General features: G+C 45.5%; 1 protein-coding gene across 1 annotated transcript in view; it reads left to right on the forward strand.

Moving 5' to 3' along the window:
- The window catches only part of DMRT1 (doublesex and mab-3 related transcription factor 1), a 95,672-nt gene that overhangs the window by 17,147 nt on the left and 51,358 nt on the right, over positions 1-27,167 (forward strand). The window contains exon 3 of the mRNA XM_010860692.1: positions 20,316-20,599. Coding sequence (XP_010858994.1) covers positions 20,316-20,599 — 284 coding nt within the window. The remainder of the gene's footprint in view (positions 1-20,315; positions 20,600-27,167) is intronic.

Consider the following 27,167-nt stretch of genomic DNA (forward strand, 5'->3'; position numbering starts at 1 on the left):
AGCATCAGAGTCTTTTCCAATGAGTCAACTCTTCGCATGAGGTGGCCAAAGTACTGGAGTTTCAGCTTCAGCATCATTCCTTCCAAAGAAATCCCAGGGCTGATCTCCTTCAGAATGGACTGGTTGGATCTCCTTGCAGTCCAAGGGACTCTCAAGAGTCTTCTCCAACACCACAGTTCAAAAGCATCAATTCTTCGGCGCTCAGCCTTCTTCACAGTCCAACTCTCACATCCATACATGACCACAGGAAAAACCATAGCCTTGACTAGACGGACCTTTGTTGGCAAAGTAATGCCTCTGCATTTTAATATGCTATCTAGGTTGGTCATAACTTTCCTTCCAAGGAGTAAGCATCTTTTAATTTCATGGCTGCAGTCACCATCTGCAGTGATTTTGGAGCCCAGAAAAATAAAGTCTGACACTATTTCACTGTTTGCCCATCCGTTTCCCATGAAGTGATGGGACCAGATGCCATGATCTTCAGTTTTCTGAATGTTGAGCTTTAAGCCAACTTTTTCACTCTCCACTTTCACTTTGATCAAGAGGCTCTTTTTAGTTCCTCTTCACTTTCTGCCGTAAGGGTGGTGTCATCTGCATATCTGAGGTTATTGATATTTCTCCCGGCAATCTTGATTCCAGCTTGTGTTTCTTGCAGTCCAGCGTTTCTCATGATGTACTCTGCATATAAGTTAAATAAGCAGGGTGACAATATACAGCCTTGACATACTCCTTTTCCTATTTGGAACCAGTCTGTTGTTCCATGTCCAGTTCTAACTGTTGCTTCCTGAGCCATAGACTCTTTCAAAATGATTTTACTGCTTCTTTGGTTGATACATGTTCGGGTTGTGCTTCCCCCAGGGTGAGGGCTAATTGTTATTTACCAATTTCCAGAGTAGTGTCAGATTAGTTAACAGATTAACCAGTCTATTAGTGCCAGATGTCCCTCTAAGAGAGTGGTATGTGGTAGTAGAGGCTTGATCAAAGGTCTTCAAGATGAAGATACGTGGAAACAGAGTTTTGCTTTTACCTGGATAACTATATTGATACCTGGGGAGGAAACTCTATGTTGTTGAAAGAACATAAGATCTTGGGTCCAAAGACTTGCCTGTTATGCAGCCTTTTTTGATTTTGAGCAGTTCATTTATTTCTCTGAGTAGTCTGTTTTCTCATTTGTGAAATAGATAAAATATTAATAATAATGCCTCCCAGTTTATCTCACAGAATCAGTGTGGTGCTCAACTAAGATTTTAATGTAAAACTTTGTAAACCACAACAAAGTACAGAAATTCAGGCCATCAAACTCAAGTTTCAGATACTACAAGGAGGAGCAGAGGAATGAGGCCGGATATGACCCACCCTGTTAGCCATAAACTGTGTGTGTGTGTGTGTGTGTGTTTATTCAAAAACCTAGCTCCATGAGCTGACATGTGAACTGTGGCTGTAAGTGAGGCGTATGTAACCCCTCACGGTTCCTCCAGCCCAGCCTGTACACCAGCAACTAGGAGTCTCTGAGACGCATCCATCTTAATGCTCACACAGTGAAGTATGAGTAAGCGTTCCCCTTCTTTTCTTGGCTTTGCTTTTTTCTTTCTGTTTTCTTAATTGTACTGACACGTGTCTTTAGTGTTAGCCATCTCTCACCCTTTTTAAAGGGAGTAGGGAGTGTTGGAGAACCACACCGATATCCAGGACTTGAGTAGAAGGAAGTTACCATCAGCAAAACAGGTAGAGCACCTCCTCTATCTTGCCGCCCCTCTCAGTTTGGACAGAAGTAACACGATTCAGACCTGGGACCCTGCCTGTCGAATGAAGAAAGCAGGCACGTTGGTACAGACCTGGCCGGGGAGGGAAGAGGAGTCCCAAGGACATGATTCCAACACCTTCATTTCTAACGCAGTGGATGAGGAAGGAATGCACAAGTGGGAGCGACATGTACTGTGCATAATTTCTCATTAGCAAGTTTGAGTGTGTCTGCAGCCATCCCAGGGCACCCCACCCTGTCGCTGCCGCCTTGTGGAGCCCCGACATCCGCTGGATGAGGGTGGTAGTCACCTCCCTATCGCACTCTCCCATGTTTTTATCTGAGAGATGGTATTAGGAGTTTCAGGGGAAAAGGAAGAAGAAGCACATCAAAGAGTTTTCTGGTGGCTTTTGAATAAGGGGCCTTATTGGCTCAGGGCTGTTAGCTTTGGGTGTGCTGTTTTCATCATGAAGCACCTGGGGTTTGTTTTTTTCTAAAAGATGTAGATAAACTAGAGAGAATCCAAGGGAAAGGCAACAAAAATGATATATGGCTTGGAGAGAAGGAGAATAACAGTCTATAAATATTTGAAAGGTAATATAAAAGAGGGAGAGAGATTATTTACAGCAACGGAGAGGAGTTTGACAGGCAGCAAAAGCTTGCATCTAAGAGCAGGGGAGAATTGGGTTGGACTGAAGAAACAGAGCATAGAAAGGGTGATTATGCAAAGAAATGTAATTCTCACATTAGTTTGTGTTGCCAGGAGCTGGCATGGCAGGAATAAGGGGTGTTTCTCAAACTGAGGATCCATGCACGACTGTGAATAATGTTTTCTGATTCCTGAGTATAAAGGGAGAGAACGGGCAGTGCTTTATCCTTTGCCGCCTGGGTGTGTAATCTGTTGAATTCCCAACTCTTTGGCATCATGTTTTCAAAGGAGATAATAATGATTACAGTACTATGAGCCCTCATTTACTGTCTGCCTCATGCCAGGTATGGTCTTACCTGCTTTGTTATTTATATTCTCATTTAATCTCTACAACAACTTTGTAAAATAGGAACTATTTTTTCTACTTATAAAGAAACAGATTCAGTACCATGCTTAAGATCACACATATTTTAAGTAGTGGATTTGGGATTCCAGCAGCCCATGCTCACGGCCTGTACTGAGCTCCCTTACTCTGGTCATGATAGTAATTTGGGACCCACTAGGTAGCCAGGTTACTAAGCTAGGTAAGCAGTTTATATCCAGGTACAGTGGTAAGCAAAACAGTTGATGTCCAGAGCTTCTCTCTCTCCTTTTTTTTTTTTGCTTGAGATTTATTTTCTCAGTAAGTGCTACATTATTAATATACTACATTTTCTCATTTTGTATTTTGAGTCATACCATAGGCTTTAACCAGCCTCAAAGTTATATGGTGATGTGTAGAATCTTTGGTAAGAAATAAAATTTGATAAATCAGGCATTACCCCTGATCTTAAATGCAAGTTGTAGTGGTCATTTGTTGTTAGTACTGTGTACTTTCTTGGCTTTCTGACTCTGATATTATGTAGCATCCAGTGTATTTGCTAAACAAAAATACCCCAAATTAACTACTCAGACTCAGAGTGAAGAACTAGTTTTTCCCATCAGTGCAAGAAGACACTAGACCTGGACTCAAGACCTGACTTTACTCAGGACTCCGTGTTCCTCCGTGCATAGGGCACCTTTCTAAGCTACAGGCAGCTCTTTCCAGGTGGCAGCCTCATCAAGTTTTTATTGGTAGCCACTGAAAATGTATGTAAATAACAGATTATTCCACCAGTGAGACATTATAGTTAAAAGTTAACATCATTCGCATTAGCAGCTCTTTTCTTGACTCTGCTGTTCTTGGTTAAAATCTAGGATAATTAATAAGCGTTGAGACTTTGGGAGAAGTTGACCTTATTCAAAGGGGGCAGATCAGATTTTCTGGCAGGTGATAGTGTCAAGTGAGTTTCAGAGATAGGCTTTCTGCAATTCCACAGCAGTTCCTCTCCATTTGGCCCGTGGGGCCATGGAATGCAGACCACACAGAGGCTCCTAGCCACAGATGGATGGTATGGAATCCAGAATACGGCTCAAGCCACCGCATCCTTCACCTTGCCAGTCCTAGTCATGGTTCTGCACAGAAAGAAACAACCCTCCGGAGTTGTGTGCCTTTTAAAAATAAAGAGCTCTTTGCTTGCTGTACCCATGCTGTTCTCTCTGGAGTGCCTCTAGTGAATTTCTGTCTGGAGCCATCCCTAGATGACTTTCACTGTAAACTGTAATGATTTTACCCTGGTCATATTTCTCCCAAGGTCTCCTATCTCGGTTACTTGTAAAGCTACTCCTCCCCTCTCTTGTTCTCTTTGATCTTTTATAATTGGCTTAAAGCTCTCCATATTTAATCTGCAGTGACTTTGTTTCTCCTCCCTATTTTGGTATTTTCAGTCCCTGCAAATTTAATAATCTGCCGCTTATTATTTTCTTAGTTTTTCTTAGGGTGTCGTATTCCTGTTGTACTATTTGTCTTTCCCCCTTGTCTACGTATTTTTTAAATTTTCGTTATTAATGTATGTCTGCAGTCTGTATTTTGACTTGCAATAAATAAAGTCCTGCACATTCTGAGTAGTTGTTGGGCTTTCTCGTTTCAGACTCACCTGAACCTAAGGTGAGTTACCTGCATATGGTAATGTTATGACAAAATGACCTTTCCTACTTTAGAATTAAACCATTAAGCACCCAGTTGGTATAGAAGGAAGGAATGAATGAATGCAACTTTTGAGTTTTTGAGAGCTTTCCCTCACAAGTTGGCCTCCTGGTACAAATGACTGTGACTGCTCAACTTGTGTAGAAGAGCAGCTCTGTCACCTCCTCTGTGGTTGACTTTCTGGTGAGTCCTTTCCGTGACAGCATCCACAGTGGTCTTTTCAGTAAGTTCAGCTCTTTAGCTCTGAAATTCTTTCAGTCCCAGCCCTTTAGTTTCTGCTCAGGTCAACTTTACTGCCACTTCTGGGCTGGGTCTAGTCCAGGGACAGAAAAGCCTCAGGTGAGTCTCCAGGCTCTGCCTATGTTGGTGTCTCCTTTCTGGGCGTGGGGAGTGGGAGCAGACAATTTCATCTCAAAACTGGTGTGTTCATAGAAGTGGATGCTTTTTGTTGGCTGGGTTCAGATAATTGCTCTTGCTTCATTGTTGAGTAGAAGACATCTTTATTCTCTGACTTGTCAATCCGGTATTGTTTTTGTGATGGAACAAACCTTGAGAAGCACGAGTGAGGCTGGCGGTTGACGCAGCCTCCAATGATACCCGGTGCTGCCCACAGAGTTGGCTGGCTGCTTTGCTGCAGATACGGGCCCCCTGTTTTAGAGTTTATGTAGTCCTCCTACCATGCCATGGGCTGTACCCACGCAGAGAGTTCCTGCTTCTGTGTTTATTTGGAGAATTGCCACATGGTTTTGATACTGGTGACCTTTCTGTGCAATGCAGTTTCTGAGAGCATGTTAGATTTCCAGAGACCCAGATGGACAAAATCTGCACAACACAGGTCCTGGATCTGGAAGATGAAAATGTACATGATGCCAGGGTGACTGTAGTTGTAAGGAGTTGGTCACTGATAACAGCTGGCTCACTCATGCTCTTGGTCATCATATAACCTTGTGGTTGACAGGCCCAGATTGGCTATTAGTAATCATTTGTTTCAGCTGAGATTTGATTTTCTTTGCAGTTAGGAAGTTGATTGATACGTAGACGTACACATGTGTATGTAGAGACACACTTGTATGTATACATATGTATGACACATGTGTGTATATATCCCAAGTTTTCAGAGCCCCCATGGCCCTTCAGCTGTTGCTTCTGCCAGTCTCAAAAGCTGTAGGTTTCTGGCTCTCACCCCTCAGAAAGGAAAGGCATTGTCTCAGTTGAAGCCTCGCTTGGAAGACCTGGTTGGCAGAGTTTTCTCTGACTATACAGAGGCTGGGGATTCGGGTGGCCCCTACATGGGGAGACAGGAACCATCACAAGTGTGACACTTTTTGCTGTGCCTTCTTATCCCTGTGGTCAGTGACATGTTTGGTGGAGCAGTTACCTGTGAAGAGACAGCAGAGCTTGGGGGCAGTCACTTTACTTGGTATGTAGTGGCTTGTGTACATGGTTTAAGATCAGCTCCACACAGTTGGCAGCAGCTGGCCACAAGGCCACAGCAGTAGACTGACCATTTAGTCTCCCTGACTTCTGTCTATGGAGTCTGTCTTAACTTTGGTGGTTGATGCACCTTCAGGCCAGCATGTGGATAGTTAGTGGTCATGTGTATTTTTCTTCAGGAAATGGTCATTAGCGACAGATGTCTTAGCTGAAGGTATTCATATATAAGTGGCTTTCTTTTCCCTCAGTGACACAGCCTGGTGGTGAATTATGAGGTGTAAGATGGGGTCCTGCTGTAAACCGCATGCACATCCTTAGACTTGCCACTTGAGCTTCTCCGGGTATCGAAACGAAGGATAACGTTTCCTTCCTATACCTTCCCTGTTGTCAGATTTGCTGCAAACTGTTAGGTTTAATTCTCTGTGGTTCCCTTACCTAGCTTTTGTAAAGCTCATGGTTGAAAGGTTGGGCAAATGTTTATTTTTAGAGTCTCTTCCTTTTTATTTCAGAGGAGTTTTATTCAAAAGGAAGGGAAGACAATGAAAATCAGAACGGCAAACGTGAAGGGTTGTATCCATCATGGAGCTTCTGTGGAGGGTCTTGGTGCAGTTGTAGTTAGTGACCATACAGAGATGGGGTGGCTCCTTCCTAGCTTTTCATGCGTGAAAATTATAATAGCTTAGAGTACGTCTCACGCCCTCATACCTGAGTGATGCAGCAGAAAAGACACAGAAATGCCAGGGGTGGCTGGGTATTTCGGCATCTGCGTGTACAGCCAGTAGTCCCCCACCCCTCTCCTCTTTCCCAGCTAACGTTGAAAAGTGAGGTAAATATAAGGTGACATTTTGGGCTGTGTCAGCAAATGTCAGTTCTAGAATTAATACTTTAAATGCACCTGGAATCCCCAAATCCCATTGTAATCACTGGTTTGAACATAGTTCCTCTTCCTCCTCAAAAAACGCTAGAAGTGGGAACACACATATTGAATTAAAATTTTTAGGTTTCACCCTCTCTGTCTCTCCCCTCCACTATCTCCACCTTCTCCCAGTAGTCTTTAAAAAGTATGATACAATTAAGCAGCCAAATCCAAAAGAAGGGAGGATAAAGGACTCTAGATAATTCCCAGTTTGGTTATCAGCCCCCACATAATGAAGAGTTGATTGTGCTTTATTTTCTTGTTGTTTGAGGGGAGGGAAGACTCCATGAAAGTGGCAAAGGGACATCTGGAGGGGATCTGAATGCTCATGATTTGAGATGAGTTTGCCTGTAAAAGGGTGTTGTGTCGGCTTTGGAATATACCATTCAGTGTATGGAGGGTCAGTAAAGATTCCTTCACAGATTTGGTAAGAGGGAGCAGTTAACTATACCCGCGTGCAGTCCTGGAGGTTGTAGACCATGCCAGGAGAAATAATTACGCATGGTAATGGGCAATTACAGATAATGGCCTTCTGGGGGTGGCAGAGAATACACAGCCCCACAGCCTTGCCTGGAATGAACATTGAATAGCACATTAACTTTATAGCGAGCTAAAAGTTCAGCCTGGAACGGCAGCAGTCCCCTCAAATAAATAAAATCCCCATCTTATTAAAGGGAAGGACCGTAGTTACTAAGCTTCTCAAAAGCAGAATTCGATACACGAGGAGGTGGGGACTGGCAGAAGGGAAGGCAGGTCAGCAGTTCTCCACCTGCTGGTTTTGTCTCATTCAGTAGAGGTGCTGCCCACTCGTGGCAGGTACACAAGTGGAGGGGTTTGCTTTCCAGGTGCCAGGTTTGTGTCTGACATTTGATATAGCCCTGTCATGACTGCCTTGTGGGAGAAACAGGCTGTTCCGCGTTTCCTGATTATGACTTAAGGGAGTGATACCACAGCGACTGCACTCAAGGCTACTGTCTGACCTCAGAGAGGCCCGGGAGCCCAGGACTCTGCTCCTGTCCAAGTTCATTTGCGCTCAGGAAGCTCCGCTGGGTGCAGCCCAGCCCTCCTGGGGTCCCTGAAGATGAGAGTTGAGAGCAAGGGTGCTTTTCTCGGGCAGACTACATGGTGGCTGTCTTGCTTGGTGGCCGAGAGAGGCTCTCAGTGTGTTGTGATTGTGGTGACAACAGCAGCTAACATTTATCAAGCACCGAGCCTTCCTCTGCACTCTTGTGCTGTAAGTAGCAGTGTTCACCCATGTTATGTGTTTTGTGTAGACTTAAGTAACTGATCCAAGGTCTCAGGCTGTGGATTCCAGATCTGATCAAGAGTTGGACCTGAGAGCCTGGGTCGGTGCTCTCGGTCCAAAGCTCTGCTATCCACTGCCCCACGTGGTGGTGAATGGCTGTGTCACTCAAAGAAATATCCCCAGTTAAGGTGTGAGGTGAGGTGTGACCAGTTGGGCCTTTCCTGCTCGCTGACTGCTAACTAAGCAGCTCTGGAGACGCTGATTCCATTTGCTCTGAAATCCATCCTCCTGTGATATGGAGGTTCTCAAAATTCTTGGACTCTAACAAATTCTCAAGGACGTTCAAAGAGGTTTTGTTTATGAGCTTTTGTTTATGTGGATTATATCTATTGATATTTATTGAATTAGAAACTAAAACTGAAAAACCAAAAATACATTGGTTAAATCTTTTAAAATTAACATAAGCAACATTTTAATGAAAAATAACTATTTTCCAAAGCATATTAGTGAGAGAGGGTGGTCTTGTTCACATTTTTACAAATAACTTTTGTATGTCTGGCTTATTAATAGAACACAGCTGGATTGCCATATGTATTTAGTTCAATCTGTTGTTTTGATTGAAATACATTAGGACAGTTCAGCTTCACGTAGATAAATAGTTGGAAAAGGGAGAAAAATGTTTGAATAACCTTTTGAGATCACTGTGACTATTCTTTGATACTAGACCAAAACTTGACAAGTGATAATTTCTTAAAGATTAGTTGCAGTGTAGATCTGAAGCCATGCTAATGAGTTTTCTGTACTCAGTTAAATAAAAATCCATCTTACACTGTAAATGGATATGTCAACCATGCATTATTTTGTAGTGTCATGCATTGGTCATTTGGAAAATATTAGTTCACTGAATTATACAGATCTCCCAAATGTTGACATTTTTATTCCAAAGTATCAGAAAATCCCACTCATTAAATATTACTGTTGATTTTTTGTCAAAAGAGCCTTCAAGTTTGGGAAGCTGTCAGTGGAAAATGTTGGATGTAAGTTTTCCAAAGTTCAGAGTTTTACTTGAAAACTCAACATTTTGGCAATAAATACTGCCAGTTGTTTTCTTGAAGTGATAGGCTCACTTTTTTTCATTTTAAAGAAAATGGCTGCAAATACCCAAGTCTCAGTAACCGTAGTTTGTCATCAGTCATTCTTCCAAGTAAATGGTGTTTCATTAAAAAAAAAAAAAAAAGCAGTGAGCATGGCTCTTCTTTCAAACATCTGCACAAGACCCTTTTCCAAGGACAGCATCATTGCAAAACAGGAGAAATGCTTTATGAGTCCTTCCCACGTGGTCACACTACATGAAGAAGATGCCCTCAAAGATAGAGATTTAATCAATTTTTTCCTGCTTCATCAAGGGCATCTTAAGGAAAAATTGACATAATAATTTAAAAGTACTTTATTTCATAGCAGTGAGGAGTACAGTGACTCTTGGTACAGCTTGGTGGGACTGCCTTGAATACTGCTAAGAAACCAGGGTTTTCTCCACCATTGCTTCTGCATCATCAGTGCAGCTGTCAACACAGTGAAAAAGACCAATAACAGCTTTATGTTATTGTGGAAATACTTTTGACTTCATGGATCCTTGAAAAGAAGCCGTGGGCCGGGGATCTCAACTGTGTTTTTGGGGCTGCCACTGTAGGTGTGAGGATGGGAACCCTTGGCACTAAAACACCCACCCCTGATGGGTTTGAGGCAGTTATTGCCTGCTGGTGCTGCCATCACCTTGGGGCTCTGATGCCTGGGTCCCCAGCCGAGGGTTGTGGCCTGGTCCCGAGGGTTTTACCCTTCCACCTGTCCTGTACAGCCCCAGGTAAGAGGTGCTGACTTGGAAGCAGATTCCATTCCTGGGCTCAGTTCTTCTTAGCAGTTGGTTAAGGTGCTGTTCCTGATGGCTTGAAACATTCTATAAGACAAGTACCTGACTGAAAACCAGGGATGATAAATTGACCTGGGTAAAATCTGGGGTTGCCTGAAAGCCATGTGACACGATACCAGACATAATCTGGCTTTGTGTTTCTTCATATTTATTTAAGGGTCCAGTCTTTCCCTTCAGATTGCCGCCGGGGACCTGCAGGAGCAAAGTTGTTTTCCTTGAAGTGATATGTTTGTCTTATATACATATACAGTCTTATTTTTAAAGAAGAGTTGTAAGAGCAGAGTCTAAATCCCAAATCTGAGAGAGACTGGCCTTGAGCAAACTGAAAAACTGATACCCCTCTGTTTAGCACCTTTCCTACTGAGAAGAAGACCCTAATATGTAAACTGTTGGAATACAGTTCAGAGCAGACCTTTTCTGTGGAGACCTAAATATGTGGACACGGTCAGTCAAAAACGCTCCTGATTTAAAATTTTCTCAGTGTGAGAAATATTAAAAAGACTGGAGAAAAAGATTCCCTGTAAGATAGCTCTGAGAATAGAGACCTGGGTGGAGAGGAAACTCACTGGGCACCTTCCCTCTTCTTCCGTCCTCCACTCCCGCACGAGCTCCACCGCCACCTCCAGTGTGCCAGGCAGTGCGGACAGAGCCTCAGACTGTCGGGCCCACAGAGAGACCACCTGTTTCTTGGCCATGACATAGGCTTTCATGGCCACGAGACATGGCGTTTCCTCCATATCTGACTCCCCTGTAGGGTGAACCGCCTCCCAGGGCGTCCAGGGGATCCTGCCGCACCCCACAGAGGGGCGGAGGCAGGGACTGGAGCAGAAACCGTGACTGGGAGAACTGGCAGGTGCCGGTGAGTGAGGTGGGGGCTGCCGCCGTGCCAGTAGCTGCTCCTGAGGACCGCAGAGCCAGGCCTGCAATTGACGTGTCCGTCAAATCCAGTTAGTACTTTTCCTGGGAGGAGAGTCTGAACTCCGTTAAGTGTTCAGTTACAGAACTCTGTGCTGTTCCGGCAGCACCCTCCTTCTCATCCTGATGGGACCCTGTGCCCCTCCTCTGCTCTCCAGACTGCTCTGACATCCCATATACTTTTGGGGCCATGTCCCCTTTCTTTGCTTGGAATTGCTTGCTTTCACCTTCACTCTCTCCTCCTTTGTTTAAAAATGTCTTCTACTATGGAAACCTCTGATCTCTGAAATTCTGCCTTGCACGCTTCTCCACACAGAGAGGAAACTCCTAGAGGACAGGGTTCGCTTTTGCTTAGATTCTGGGCCTCCCCGCCCAGCACTTTGAGAGCTCCTGCACACAGGGGATGTCCTTGTCACTCACAGAGCTTCTCAGTGGCCCCAGTGGCCTCGGCGTGTTTCAAATGTGGCAGCTCTCCTGGAAGCAGAATCCCGCCCCCCCCCCTTGTATTCTCTCTCTCCCCACTCTCCTTCTTGGTTCCTTTGATCTGGTCTTGACCAACAGTACCCTCCCCATTTTCCCCGAAGATCCCTTTGCACCTTTGCATCCCACATTGACATTGATATTTCACAGGTCTTTGAACCAAGCCTGCTCCTGGCTTCAAAGACCAACTTCAGGTTCGCTTTTATTATGCAACGCCTTCACCCTACAAAGAAAAGTGACCTTGACAGATTTCTCCAGGACCAAATGACCAAAAAAAAAAAAACATTCCTTGGGAGAGAAGTGGGCTGTAGCATCTTCCCTGTCTTGTGGACAAGAGTACCGTTAGTGAGCCGGCATCAGCAGAACTTGTGCTTTGAAGGCTGGATTTCATCTCGCCCTCCTGGCCACACAGTTGTGCTTTCCCAGAGCCTTGGTCAGTCTCTGCTGTGTGTATGTGTGTGTGTCTTGGAACCTCCCCTTATGACAGGGCTCCGCAGCATCAAAGACTAGATCCTTTGTCTCTCAAAGCACTGGGCAGGTTGCCACACACATACAGGTGCTCAGTAAATTTACTGCTCTGAATATGAGTAGCAGGGGAAGGTGGCAGGTATGGTGATTCCTCTTGTCCACCGTCACGGTCACCACTTAATGGAGTGAACAATAGGCCCGCTGCTGTCTCAGTCATTAGGCTTCTGCACCAGCTCTGCTTTAGCTCAGAAAACCCACCCATTCCCTTGACTGGGTTGTGAGCTTTCCTTCTTGGAGCTGGATGAGTGCTCAGAGGGCCCAGGCCTTCCCTTGTGGCTCAGCTGGTAAAGAATCTGCCTGCAATGCTGAAGACCAGGGTTCGATCCCTGCGTTGGAAAGATCCCCTAGAGAAAGGAAAGGCTACCCACTCCAGTACTCTGGCCTGGAGAATTCCATGGACTGTATAGTCTAAGGGGTTGCAAAGAGTCTGACATGACTGAGTGACTTTCACTTTCAGAGGGCCCAGGCATCAGCTCACTGACTTTTCTTCCGTGTGTAGCAATGTCAGGAGCTGATTAGTTTGGACATTGGGTTGCCTTGTGGAAAAGACTGCTAAAAACAGGGAGCTGAGGACCCAGGTGGCTCAGTGGTGTACCTATCAGTACAGGAGATACAGAAGACACAGGTTTGATCCCTGGTTGGGAAGATCCCCTGGAGGAGGAAATGGCTACCCACTCCAGTATTCCTGCCTAGAAAATCTCATGGACAGAGGAGCCTGGAGGGCTACAGTTAATGGGGCCACAGAGAGTTGGAGCTGAGTGAGCAGGAGGAAGCCTCATTGTTCCACGTTGTTCCAGCAAGTGGCACCCCGCTGTCTCCTCCAGATTCTGTGACATGTCATCAAACAAGTTTGTCTTTTCTTAAGATCTAATGTTCCTTTAAAAAAAAAAAAAAGAGCAACAGCTCTGCACCTTCCTACCATTCAGCACATGATAGTGGCTGGCAGGTAATTTGACCTCAGACTTAGCAGTGCACAATTCTGCCTGGCTGGTACCTCTTAAAACCAGACGCTCAGTAGGACAAGCACCACACAAGGGATGGGATTGCAAAGAAAAATAAAACCCAGTATACATAAATCCACCGCTTACGTGAGATGGCTGTGAATCATAAATTTTAGTTTCCTATGTGATCTTTCATATAGAAAATGGTGGGGTTTGGTTTTGTCATTGAAAAGGGAGTATGGCTCCAGATTTGAACATAAAGGACTCAAAGTGCAACAACTCTGAGAATCTTGACACTAGCCAAGAGTGGGAGAAAAAGCCTTCACACACCTTAAAATGAATTACTGGTTAAGTACCATTAATATGCCATGGGCCCGGAGGCCAGCATATAACACTGCAGGATCGATAAGGGTGTTTATCATGTGTGGGTATTGATCTTTCAGGAAGGAGTGAATCATATTTCACGCTGCATATGTTAGTGCAAAAAAAAAAAAAAAAAAGTAGCAGTGGGAATGGGAAGCCTTATCAAAGATCTGGATGTGTGGATGGTAGATAAACATACAGCGCTGTAATCGGAGCCCTGCAGTGAGAAGACATCAGCTGTGTAGGCAGCGTGTCTGCAGTGTCTGTTAGCCAATTGCTGCTGGTCATTTTTCCAGAAGACATGCTTCACCAGGCCTGCTTGCTTTCCTAGCTGTAGAACCCACACCTCGTGATCTTTCTTCCTTATAGCACACATTAGGACGCTCCCAGTCATAAGTAACAACACTTAAGACAACTGGCTTCATGCTTCTGTTTGCATCTTGGCAGAGGACATAGGGGTTGATAATTCCTGTAAAGCACCTGCTTAAGGAAACGACCCCATTTTCTTGGAACAAGGCCGTGGTGTTCTCTATTATTATGAATATAGTTGGTAAGTCACCTTGGCCAGTTGGTATTCTGGAATCACCTTGGCCAGTTGGCATTCTGGAATAACAAAGAGGGAGATGCATCGTAAGAGTTTCCGGCGGCCTCAGACGTTTCCGTCTCAGTACACTGCTCTGGTCTTCTCAGTCAGTCACGGTGGCCGTGCAGTTTCCAGTCCCTGTCACAGCATGGGTGTGACGGGGCGAAGTCACAGCCACGGTCAGGGGGCCTGGTACAGAGCCATGCGTTCAGCTCGCGGGTACGCGCCAACTGTCAGTGTCTACTGCTTTGTTTCTTTCTTTCTGAGATTTAGAAAATAGGAGTAGCCTGTTAGGAGTTTGTACAAGGAACACCACTCTTGGAATATATGTACACATACGTGTGTATACATATGTACCATTTCAAATTTTGTATGCTTCGTTTATACATTTTGTGGCTTATGAATTGGAAATATTTCGTGTTTATCATCAATTACTAGTGACACTTAGCCTGACTCACTAGCGTGACTTTGAAGACACCTCAGTGGTGAAGGACTGTCTCTGGTAACTCTTGGGAGAACTCTGCGGTAACCCAGGTTGGAGAGAAGGCATATGCTGTTTGTATCCTTACCTTGGGTGAGGGCTGCACGTCCCTTCTTGGGCTGCAGTGAGTAAAGCGTGACCACTCAGCAGTGGAGCAAGGATCTGAAAGGGGGTCTGGGGGCATCTCTGGTCCCTGGGTGACAGGTTGTTGGTAGTGTGACAGGGTTGTTTGAAGGGAGTTCCCACAACAGCAGACGTTCCAGTGTTCTTCATGTGGTTCCCTTTTCCTGTTACTGCAGCTTCCCTGTGCAGCCGTTTAGTTACCTCTTCAGGTCTGGAGTGTTTAAAGAGTCCTACCTGTTTTGGTCTATAGACCATGTACACGTACATACACAGAAGAGACTGTTGTAGCCTACTCTGTTCTTTTACCTCCTTGTTTTGAATTCATCTTTTGTGCTTGGACCAGATTAACTTTACTAAAACATTTTTATGTTATTCTCTTGCTCTAAAAGGGCTTCCCTTGTGGCTCTGATGGTAAAGTATCCACCTGCAGTGCTGGAGACCTGGGTTCTCATCCCTGTATTAGGAAGATCCCCTGGAGGAGGGCATGGCAACCCACTCCTTGCAGGCAACCCATGCAAGTATTCTTGCATGGAGAATTTCATAGACATGGGAGCCTGGCGGCCTACAGCCCATGGGGTTGCAGAGAATCGGACATGACTGAGTGCCTAAGCACAGCTTGCTCTGAAAACTCATTGACTCCCTGGAACTTGAGGGGCAATCAGAAGCCCTTGTCTGGATTCACAGACAAGGCCTTCCACAGTTTGTCCCTAAGTAACTTTCCAGCCTCAGCATCTCTTGTCCCCTGACATGAACGCTGCGCTCCAGCTAGGCTTATCTGGTCAGTGTCCCTGGAAAAGGACATGTCTTGTCCTTTTCCCCTTCCATGACCATGTTGACACTGTTCTCTCTTGATTTCCTCCCTCACCCCACCGTCTCTGAATCACCTCCATCTTTGCTGATGGTGACGTCTGCCTATACTGTCATCATGGCCATTGGATTATCGGTTTGTAGGATTCTTGGTCTAACACATAACTTTCCCAAATAGATAACTCACTCTTAAGAAGAAATGAAACATTTTGAATGTTTCTTTGTGCCTTTTGCAATACCTGGACATGGTTGTTCTGTGATGACTAATGAAAAAAATCAAATATAAGTACTAGAATACACCTTAAGGTCAAGAATAAATGATTTCTGCACTGCCCACCCCTCTTGATAATCCAGAAGCCTGATGAGGAGTAGTATAGTTTGTCAAAGCCCCGGTGTGGGCCATGAAAGTTAGAACCGTCTGGCAGCAGTATACACAGAGCAGCTACAGCTTGTGATCCAAGCTCTGCAGCGGTTTCTGTAGCAGCCCAGTTTCTCTCTTCAGTGGAAGTAATGTGTGTGCTCTCGTTTGATAGCCAGTCAGCACTGTCACAATAATGCAGTCGGGAGTCACTCTTTTTTTAGGGAAATTTGTGGGGCAGTTGCAGCTTCCCAGGTGGCTCAGTGGTAAAGAATCCACCTGTCCAGCAGGACACTTGGGTTCAGTCTCTGGGTTGGGAAGATGCCCTGGGGGAGGGCATGGCAACCCACTCCAGTATTCTTGCCTGGAGAATCCTATGGACAAAGGAACATGGCGGGCTGCAGTCCACGGTGCGGTCATAAAAGAGTCAGACACGACGTAGTGACTAAACAACACCAGCGCTGTCACAGTAACCCAGTCAGGGATCACGTTTTTTAGGGAAAATTTATGGAGCAGTTGCTTTGAATCGTGAGGCCAGTGGTGGTTGAGCATTTGAGTGTATCAGGACCTATTGAAGGCTTTGTTAAAACTCAGGATGCTTGGCCAGCCCTCACAATTTCTGGTCTGTGGGACTGGGGTGGGTCTGAGAACGTTCTTCTCTGTAAGTTCGCAGGTGGTGGCTGTGCCGCTGACTCGAGGCCCACGCTGAGCAGCGCTGGGTGAGACCCGTGTAGTTTCCTGGGTGTTTATTTCAGCCTGGGAAGTGCCCACCTACTGGTAATGGGCACATCAAGGCTGAGAAGCGTGAAGCTGTTGTTTTAAGTACGATGCTGGAAAAAAAAAAAAAGATACAGTTGGGTGGTTTATAAAATACAGAATTCGGTAGTTCCTCATGTCCCTGGGGTGGGTGCCCTTTCCCAGTGCTTTTTAAAATGTCACTTTTTAAGAGCGTGTAAACATTTTTAAGTCCAAAATATTTAGGCATTTACTGTTATAAAGCTCAAGTGATTTGTATTATGTGAATATTGGTATGAATCAAAAGTTTTCCAATATATGTCTTAATTTATTCTTAAAACTCAATATACTTTGAAAGAGGTAATAAAATATGGTAGGTGGAAAGGTGATGGCGTTTTAATGAATTACTGTCTGTAGCAAAACAAATCCTTTCTTTGATCTGATGTATGATGTAGCATTTTATTTGAGGTTTAGTCTGAAGTTTATTGAAGCATTCTTGTTACCTTGAGGATTATTACTGACAACATTTTGTTGCTGGATAAACTGAGGCCTGATTAAAGGTCCTGACTAGGGTTATGATGTAGAAAGTCTTGAAGCCTGTGCCCTGAATGCCAGTGTCTTTGAGTTTCTGTTTAATTCTTTACTTCCTATTATATTTTGTTTTCTTTATCAAGAAGCTTGGTTTTCAATGGCAGTCCCTGAGGGTACCCAGTGTTTTTAACTCTAGAGACAGGGATGAGCATCTGAAATGCCTATGAGATTGTGTATGGATGTGCCACTAATGCTTATGACTGGATGGTAAGAATGTCATTCATTCCTTTTTTTAAGTAACCATGTAATTTATCATTTTTTGCCAAACTTGTATTGCTTTTAACAATAAAGTTTAACAGTAAAGACATGACATTGAAAACAAAAGACCTAGATACTGAAAACCACATATTCGCCACTAAACTGTGTTTAAAATAAGAGAAGGGACTGAGGGAAGTTCAGGAGGTGAGAAGGGCACGTGCCGTCTCCAGACTGGAGTAGAACAATGGGGTTGGAGCTTCTCATCTCTTGGCTGGGAGGACGAGTAGGGAGGAAGGCAAGAGATGTTGTAAGATGATGTCCCTGATGAGGCATCGCCAGGAGCCTGTGGTGGACGGACGTGGTGTCCCAGCAGAGAAGAGACTTCAGTGCTGACTGTAAAATGAGGCTGTAAAAATACATTTTGTCGTAGCTGTCTCCCGAACCTTCCAGAGAGTGCACGTTTAGTCATGCCTTCCCCACGTTCAGTCAGATGACCCTTTCTGAGCACCTGCTCTGGACCACGTGTTACTAGTCTTGGGAATTGCTCTTCATGATCTTCCCCCTGCCTGCGTGTGCTCAACCCTTCTCTGTGTTTTAAAGATAAAATAACATCTTATTACTCCTTGGAGCTTCCCGTCTTTTCTCATATTTATTTTGATGCTAGGCTACTTGGAAGAAAACCTGTTCATTGATCCTTGCTGCAGATTCTTACCCCCATGTATCTGGCAGTGTGCTCAGCACGAGGATGCACAGTGAGCGGGGCTGGGGTGGGGGGTGCCGCTCGTTGGGTGTCCCTTCCTACCGGAGAGAAGGCTTGTCACCATATTCACGGAGCTCACCTGCTCTTTATCTCCTGCAGGCATCTTCTCTCACTGTGCTGAAACCACGAGGCCCTAAAGGCCCAGCCGTCTGTGGCTCTTTTCCAGAACTAATTTTGCTTGGTCTCTTAGCAGCGGTGGACACCGTGGCCTGCCCTGCTTGGTCCCTGTCGACTTCGTCATCTGTGGCATTACGCTCTGTCCTCTGTCCTCCAGGGTCCTGGCCTTGGTGCTCTTTTCTCCTTTCATAACATACTCTTCTCTACACCTTCCTGCTGCTCTCCCCAGATGCAGTCCACATCTCCGGGTGGTGACTCCTGAATCTCGACCTCTCCCATGAGTGCAAGTGCCAAGTTTCTCATCCTCACTCACCTGCCCATGTGTGTGCCCCGCGGCCCCGTGATGCAGCAGACAGAGCTTACCCTCGATCTCCGCTGCCGCCTAGGTCTCCTGCCCTTCCTCTTCTTCCGTGTCTCAGTTCCTGGCGCCCCTCGGTCCTGAGTTCTGTTGCGTTTCCTCCCACCCCCACCGCGTGTCCCTGGCCCAGCCTTCCCCAGCTGTTATTTGCAGACTGCTGTGTCTCTCCCCGACTACTTCAGCGGCTCCCTGCTGGCTCTCCTGCCCCTGGCTTGTCTTCCCTTCTCTTGTCTTGAGAACTGCTATCCAGCTGAATCCCCCCACAGTGCAGCTCTGTGCTCCTTTGCTCAGAAACCCTCAGTGGTTTCCACACACCCTGGCGAGAGCTGAGAGCCATCTCAGGCTGTCCCTCGCCTGTCTACAGCCTGCCTGTCACCCTGGCCCTCTCTTGCTCTTTTCTCACCCAGGTCTTCACCTCAAGGGCCGGTCCATCACTACAAAGTCCCCCACACTTCCTGCTTCCATCCCCGTGTCCTCGCTGCCCTGTCTTCAGTTTTCTCCTTTTCTTGTGCTCACGCTCAGTCATGTCCGACTCAAAGACCCACTGGACTGTAGCCTGCCAGGCTCCTCTGTCCATGGGATTTCCCAGGCAAGAGTACTAAATCAAGTTGCCATTTCCTTCTCCAGGGGATCTTCCCGACCCAGGGCTCAAACCCACGTCAATTACCTGCATTGGCAGGTAATTCTTTACCACTGAGCCACCAGGAAAGCCTGTTTTTCTCATTTTCACCTATTTTCTGCTCCTCTATTTATTTGGATATGCCAGATAGAAGTTATGGCACATGGGATCTTTTAATTGCAGCATATGAAATCTTTACTTGTGGCATGCAAACTCTTAGTTGTGGCATGTGGGATCTAGTTCCCTGACCAGGGATCAAACCCATGTCCCCTGCATTGGGAGTGTGAAATCTTAGCCACTGGGCCACCAGGGAAGTCCCCTGCTCCTCTTTTAAAGTGAAACTCAGGTGCAGTTTTTGTTTTATTTAATGGCAGTCTCTGTAATTCCTTTCTAGGCTGTGTGTCATCTTTCAAGCCTTAGAGATTGCATTGTTGTTCATAGGTATTTCTGCATGAGAGTCCTCGTTATAGTTTGTGATCCCATCATTTATCCTAAACTGTAGATTCCACGTGGGCAGGGGCAGCCTAATACCTCGTAGCCATTTCAGGCACCTGGCCAACTCATAGAACATTGTTTAATAAAAAGTGTTGGAGGAAAAAAAAAAGTGTTGGAGAGATGACTTAGGAGTCCCTTCAGTTGATTGGAATTGACGGTTTAACATCTAGACCCTGTGCTGCAAACTTCAGCCTGTGGGTCACTTGGGCCTGTTGCCTGTATTTGTGAATAAAGTTTTATTGCAATGCAAGCACCCAGCAGCCTGTATGTTCCACAACAGAATGGCCACAAAGTCTAAAATAGACACTAATGCACCTTTTACAGAAGTTTGTCTCCCAGGTCTATACCATTATCCAGACTAGGGAAGGATAAAGAACGATCAGTTGGAAGGAGATGAAAGAAACCAATGTTTGCTTAAACTCTTAGCCTCTTGCTTTGCCTTCAGACATACTGGTGTGGACAGACAAACAGAAAAGGCATCTAGATTTTCTTATTACTTGATTTAAAGTGAAGTGCAATTAATTTTGTTATAAGACTTGCAGATAGACAGCTAGATTTGATATCTCATTTCTTGAGATTAGGGTAGGAAATTTCTCTGTAGAAGTTAGACGTGGTCAGCCTTTATGTAACTAAAATGAGCCCTGCCTAAAATATTCTTGGTGTTCTCAGTAAAACCAACCACCAGTGCCTGTCAGCTCTGCTGCCCGAGTTGCTCCAGCCTTTGGAACTTACCTGTGTTCTGGCCACAGGGCAAGCAGCACGTTCCGGAGCCTTGCTTTGAAGCTCTGCGGATCTTGAGGAGGGAGGCCGTATGTTGGCAAGGTGTGCAGGTAGAATTTTGTGGTCCTGAGACTGATACCATGTTGTCGTTTGCTTTCTTTCTAGAGGGGCGTATGGTCATCCAGGATATTCCTGCTGTCACCAGCAGAGGGCATGTGGAGAACACGCCCGATCTCGTTTCTGACCCCACCTACTACAGCAGCTTTTACCAGCCGTCTCTGTTTCCGTACTACAACAACCTGTACAACTACCCGCAGTACCCCATGGCCTTGGCTGCTGACTCCTCTTCTGGGGACGTGGGAAATCCCCTTGGGGGCTCCCCTGTGAAGAACAGCCTCCGGAGCCTCCCAGCACCTTATGTGCCTGGTCAGACAGGAAACCAGTGGCAGGTAAGTTGTTACCCAGAGAGTGAACAGGATGTTTGAAACCACACAAACACATACACCCAAACCAGCACACGTGTGTGCCATTGTGCAAAACGTGTAGAAAGTGTTCACTCTACCCATAACATCATTTAACCACAGTCGTTGACTAAAAGGAACTGTAAAGAAATACGTGTACATTTGTTTGCATTTTGGAATTTTACTTTCTCATACTTCAGTGTCACTTTGTGTAAACCCCAATGGGCCAGAATCAGTTTCGAAAGTGGCTTCTCTGTGAGGCGTCACCTCCTCCAGCCTTTAGAGCAGCTTAGAGAATACTGGACTCAGCCTCTGGGTGGGAGTAACCGTGTGGTGTTGGCACCCTGGAAGGGAGATGCAAAGTGATCTGAATGTTTGCATGGAAGAAAGGTGAGAGGAACTAGGTCACTGCTGTGCTGGGCCAACTTGAGAGCATTTTTATCTGGGGATGGAGGTCAGTCTTTCATACACTAAGTATGTGTTTCTGAAATAGTGTGCAATCAAGAGCTTTTAATATTTGGGGTAAAACAAAGCATTTTGCATTATCAGGCAACATTTATTCGGCGCCATTCTGCCATTCAGTTTTCACCATTTCTCTCATGCCAGTTTGTCAGCGGCATGTTCAAGGCCTGGAAAGCATAGCGTTTCAGGCTGGATTAGCATGTTGTGAGAATGTGCACCCATAAGCACTTAGAATCAGCGCCTCCAAACCCCCTCCACCTGTAGAATACCAATTGTGCGAGAATTGTTCTCCTTTTGGGCGCGTTTACTGTATGTGGGCTCTCCACATCAATTCCAGCACACTGAGGTATATGTATTTGGGGAGTTTAGGGTAAGTCTGACTTTTTTATACCCACTTCTAAAAAATGCACATTGACATTTTCTTCTGAGCAATTCTGTTCCACTTTGCATTTGTTGGTGTGGAGAAGTTGTTGATACTCCCTTAACCTCTTTTTTGGGCTCTCACACTGGCCTTATGGACCTGACTTCCTTGTAATAGTCATGTGTCAGCTTTAATCCTCTGGGCTACTCATTTTTGTTAGTTTTTCATGAGTTTTACTTTTAGAATCATACTTTTAAAAAAGGTGCTGGAATTTACAGCTGATGTGAGTGTAAGGAAATTCAGTGATTTATAGATCTGCAGGCTGGAGTCCTGTAGGCCTTTCAAAGTGCCAGTTGGGTTTTATGATTTGGGACACGTTTTAGGTTGATTTCTGTTAGAGATGCTCTTCTAAGAAAGGAGAAAGAAGTATCTTATTTGTTTAGTTGCTAAACAAATTTATTTGTTGTTAGTTGTTAAGGCATGTCTGACTCGTTATGACACCGTGGACTATAGCCCTCCAGGCTCCTCTGTCCATGGGATTCTCCAGGCAAGAATACTGGAGTGGGTTTCCACTTCTTCTCCAGGGCATCTTCTCAACTCAGGGATCGAACCTGCATTTCCTGCATTGCAGGTGGTCTCCTGCATTGTAGGCCAATTCTTTACTGCTGAGCCACCAGCGAAGCCCCATATATGTTATAAGGAAGCAATAATTAAATAGAAACATGTAGCAATAATACTTATAACCAGTATTTAAGGGACAGGAAATGAACAGCTCACTTTTTTACCAAGTCACTATGGCAGGGGTGTAGGGAATGGTGTTCTGGGGCAGAGCCTCTGCCCACCTGGCTGTTCTGCTGTGTCAGGAGGGTGCCCTGGCTCTGCTCTGTGGACAGTGCCTTGCCCATTCCTGGGAGAAGCTTCCCCAGAGGGCAGAGGGTGCAGTGGCCCTCTCCTTGTTGTAGCCATGCTTTCCTGTCTCCCTTGTGGAAGGGGTCCCACAGCTGCACCTGGGGGGCCCTGAGCTGGTCTCCCTCACCGGACCTTCCCCCTTGGTCTGACCCTGGCTCCACATGAAGGGCCTGAAGCTTAAGCAGCATCTCCACCATCTACTGTCTTGACTCTGTCTTGCTAAGATCCAAGTTCCCTCCTCACTCTTCACCAGAGCCGTAACTTTGATGTTATCTTCCTTCCCTTGCTGCTTTGTGTATCAGTGTGTTTGTGGGGAGCAGTGTGAAATGTTTTCAGAACAAAGAGCTCTTTTCTGGTTCCTAGAAAAGATCGATTCTAGTGGAGATTGTCATCATTTTTTAAAGCCAGACTTCTTAGAAATTAGTGGGGAGGGTCCTGAATTATTTACGAAAAGAAATCATTGACTTTTCATTGTAGAGTTGAGACTTCCTATAAGTCTCCCTATAAAGTCATGTAAGTCACAAGTAATTATTGAACACCTACTCAGTGAAAAGCTTATTTTTAAAAAAGCTAGAGCATTCTCCAGGGCCAACATCCCAGGACTCTTCCTTGGTGATGCCCTGCACTCATGCCGAGAGCTGCTTTAATTCAGGTCTGCCTCCAGCCTCTGGAGATTTGTGGCCCAATCAGGGGTTCCTGTCCTGTTGTGAAACAGGAATAACATTTGTGACACTGGAACAAACTCAGGATGAATGGCTGGTTCCACTGACCAGCAGCTCAATTTCACTTCTGCATTTAATTGCCTGCAAAGGCTGTTTATTGCCTGGTGCACTCCTCCACGGCAACATTACCTTTTAAATAAACATGTTGTACCAGGTTGACAAGGGAGAGGTGCATATCACGGGAGCAGAAATAAATATGGGAGGACTCTGAGCTGTATCTGGGCTCTCCTTGCAGTCCCCACGGCCGGCGCCCCCTGGATTAGCTTTTCAGAAGCTTGTACCACCAGAGGTGGAAACTCCGGTTCCAGGAACAGTTGGGGTGTGGTCACATGGCAGCAGAGGTGACTCCTCCCTTCTGGTGGTTCAGTCTTAAGATGCAGTCATCCGCTCATGATTATCCACCTCACTGGAATGCATTCGGTTATGAAATAATGATGCCTTGAGGTCCAACTCTTTGCCAGGGATCTACCGCTGAACCAAATGTCGAAAAGTAGGTCTTGGGGAAAGACTGTTATCACCTGGTATATGAGAATGGGGAATCATCTGTGTAGCCCCGGGTTTGAAATAGACACAGGCAGGCAGGTAATCAATGGGATGGCTAGGCCTTGGTGCACAGAGAAAGGCGCCCCCTTGTGGGCTCTACTGGGATGGCCCTTCAGCACTTGCCTGCCATGGTCTGGAGGACCCCCGCAGGGCACCTGTAAGAGGCGCCTTTTTTTTTTTTTTTAATTAACTTTACAATATTGTATTGGTTTTGCCATACATCAACATGCATCCGCCACGGGTGCCTTTTTTGACTGCTGGCTGCCTGCTGTGTTTGTTCTCCATCCTGTACCCAGCAGCCTGCCGGGGCCCTGGTTTTCACATTGCCTCCTTTTTTTATTAGTGTGGTTCAACATCAGAACAACCTCAGCTCAAAGAATGCTTCTGGAGCATGTGCATTGTGGGCACAGTTGCAGCGCCTCCACTTCTGTGCCCTTGGGGTCCCCCAGGAGGGCCAGAGGTGGGGGTGAGGGATAGCCAGCCAAGGCTTAAACCTGGCTCCCATTCCCAGGGAGACAAGTATAATTAACCATTAATTAAGCCATTGATTTTTGAAATTTCTAAACTTATGAGAACAGTATATCAAGGAGAAGGTAGTAGAATGAGAATCTACTTCAGTTGTGAAGATGAAATAGAATTCAGATCAATTGTGTGCCCACGTCAGCCCTGTAAGTTGCACTATCAGGCCCCCGGGATAATGTGCATCTGGTCACATCAGACTCCTGACTGACTGGCTAAGAAAGGGGAAGTGGCTCCCTGAGGAACACAGCCCCAATCCTGGGCCTTTCTCTGGGTGAGGTGCTCTCTCTGCAGACACTCCCGCGATCCACTGGGCTTCCACTCCAGTCCCATCACCCGCTTCCCTGGCTTCTCTTTTTAGAGCGAAGTGGGATCTGGCCACTATTTGTTGGTGAGCAGACACTGACAGTCTTTTTCTTCTGGAAAGAAAAACTTAAGAGTTTTCAAGCACACAGAAGTGGAATCAGCAGGACCACTTTCAGTTTAAAACATGTAATTTCTTTCCTCAGGAAAAGGAAATTAGATGTCGTATTTGCCGATCTAACCACCCTAATTTGATTTTTAAAGGGGGATTACAGAGACATACATTTCTGTTGATACTCTGCTGATGTGGTGTATTTATTTTGTATCAGGGCACTTGTGTGCACTCTGTAATTCTAATAATTTTATAGGTGCTTATTTTAGGATTTCTAGATTAGACAGTCATTTCATAGAAAGATATTGATAATGACATTTTTCTTCCCCCTAAATACCTCCAGATGTAATTTATGTTCTTAATGCGTTATTCACTTTAGATACCAGTGGTGGACAGCGGGTGCCAGCTTGTTCTTTATTTTACTGGAAATGTATTTTGTGGTTCACTGTCTTGAATGCAGGCTGTTGCTAGTGCTGGTTTACAAAGAAATGAGGAAAACTGAGACAAGGGGGTTTCTCTAACACCTAAATTATTCAGTTGTTTTTATTGAGACCTTCCCTTTCCAACTTTTTTTTTTAATGTTATGAGGATTCCTTTTTTTTTTTCTATAAATGCCCTTCCTCAGCAATGTAAGAAGCTGGAGGCTCTGCCCCTGTCTTTCCCACCCCTGTTTAAAAAAGCTGTACTGGTCTGAAGTCCAGAGAGGGTCTGGAAGCCCTGTACCAGCGTTGTGTCACCACGACAGCCGCAGAGCTCTTCAGGGTCTTCCGTATGCTGTCTCTGACAGTTGTCTCAACCTCCTTCCAGATCTTTTCCTATCTCTTTATCTCGGCCCTGTGAATGCGCTTATGTTAGTTTGGCATTGTTGTGAGGCTCTCACATGCACCTCAAGTAGATCCTGCTTTCTGGGACATGGGGCTTGGGCTTCCTAGTTCAGAAGACCAGCCTTGGAGAATCTTCTGTTTGAACTTAAAAGTCATTTCGGACCCCTGGAAGTTTAAAGCAGTGAAGCAAAGATGTCAGGCTTCCCCAGGTTTGGGGTCACATTGCCTCTACTATGAACTTTCCCTTGAATGGACTATCTGGTCTTAGCGACATCTGTTATTTTCAATTCTGAAACAATTACTCATTAGATTGTTCTCATTCAGGGAGAAACAGTAAAGCCAGCTTTCTTGGACCTTTACGTCATATTCCTACTCCTCCTGTCAGTCAGGCTTGTGGGGCAGCAGTAGGCCCGTGTGTCTAGAAACAGTCCTGTCTCTCTGTTTCTAAACCACCTTCTCACTGGTGTGTGTTTCCACAGAGGAATTGCTGTGCTGTCTCATTAGGTAGGAACAAACTGGGATCGTGACAGGCACCACCTGGCCTTCATCATACTTGTCCTGAAAGGAGTGGTGGTTCTCTCGCACAGGTTGTGAACGATGTGCTTTGCTCTTGCTCCTGCAGGAGGGCCAGTGTTGTAAGAGCTGGTGCCGGTGGTGGCAGTATTTCTGCTGGCTCCTGGTCTGGAACCAAAGAGCTGAGGGAGGGTAGTGGGTAATTTAGAAATTGAGCTCATTCATGGTGAGAGATGGGGCTGAGGAATGTTCCTTCACTGCAGCGCGACAGCAGGAGAGTCATTTCACAGATTATTTGGTTAAAAACATCTGGATTACAGAGGAAAGTGGAACTGGCCTCTGGAAACCGCAGGCACTTTTTGAAGGCAGCTCTGAGTCAGAGAGGACCTTGGGGAGGGGCTGGGCCCCGGCCGTGCTACCGATTGTTTCTCAGCCTGGCTGAGGCGGTCCAGTAGCATCCTAGGAAATCCAGATGGAGGGTGACCTCGGATTCTTAGGGACCTTTGGGAAACCCCCAGTAAATCTTGGGCCATCCTGCAGGTTCACTTCCATTCTGACATGAGTCCAGTTTAATCTGAACTGAGTTGGGAAACCCTGGAAAGGGCTCATCTCCTCCAGGGACTACCACACCATTTACTAGAGGCAGAAAGAAAGACATTATCTGTCTGTTGTGAGATTGTGTCTCATCTCTGACACAATAGCATTGGGTTAGTAAATAATACAGTCATTTGGGAATTCTGTAATCTGTTTGAAAATTAGATAATTAGATCACAGTTTTTAAAAAGCTTTTAGATTTGATTTAGTTGAGCTCATGGCCAAAACCTCGTCTATTTACATTTGCCATTTTAGCTTACTTTTTTCCTAAGTAGATGTCAATAAGATATAAAATTAGTTGCTTTTCAGAAAGTTTTAAGTATGTGCATGAGTGAGTCTCCTATTTCTCAGGAGTCCATATTTCTGTGTCCTGGTAAGTGGCCCTCATTTGTTGGATAAAGACCAAAATAAGGGAATGCATAGATAGAGGCTGATTTGCCCTATTTTTTGGAGCTATATTAGGAATATAGTAGCAGAAAAACAAAAAGAATATAGTCATGAGAAATCTCCATCCTGTTTCAGAGCGTGTATAAGGAACTCCTCTGTGTGTTCATCATTAATTCGTTGAGTGCAGGCTCCATGCCTAGCCCTGTGCTGCACTGTCCCTTCCAGGGCCACCTCACGGTGGGTAGATGAGGAAGGACACATGCAGCTCTCTGATCACTGTGTGGTCAGAGTCTGGAGGGGCCCAGGG

The sequence above is a fragment of the Bison bison genome, unplaced genomic scaffold (assembly GCF_000754665.1).
Source record: "Bison bison bison isolate TAMUID 2011002044 unplaced genomic scaffold, Bison_UMD1.0 scf7180017864469, whole genome shotgun sequence".
Taxonomy (NCBI): domain Eukaryota; kingdom Metazoa; phylum Chordata; class Mammalia; order Artiodactyla; family Bovidae; genus Bison; species Bison bison.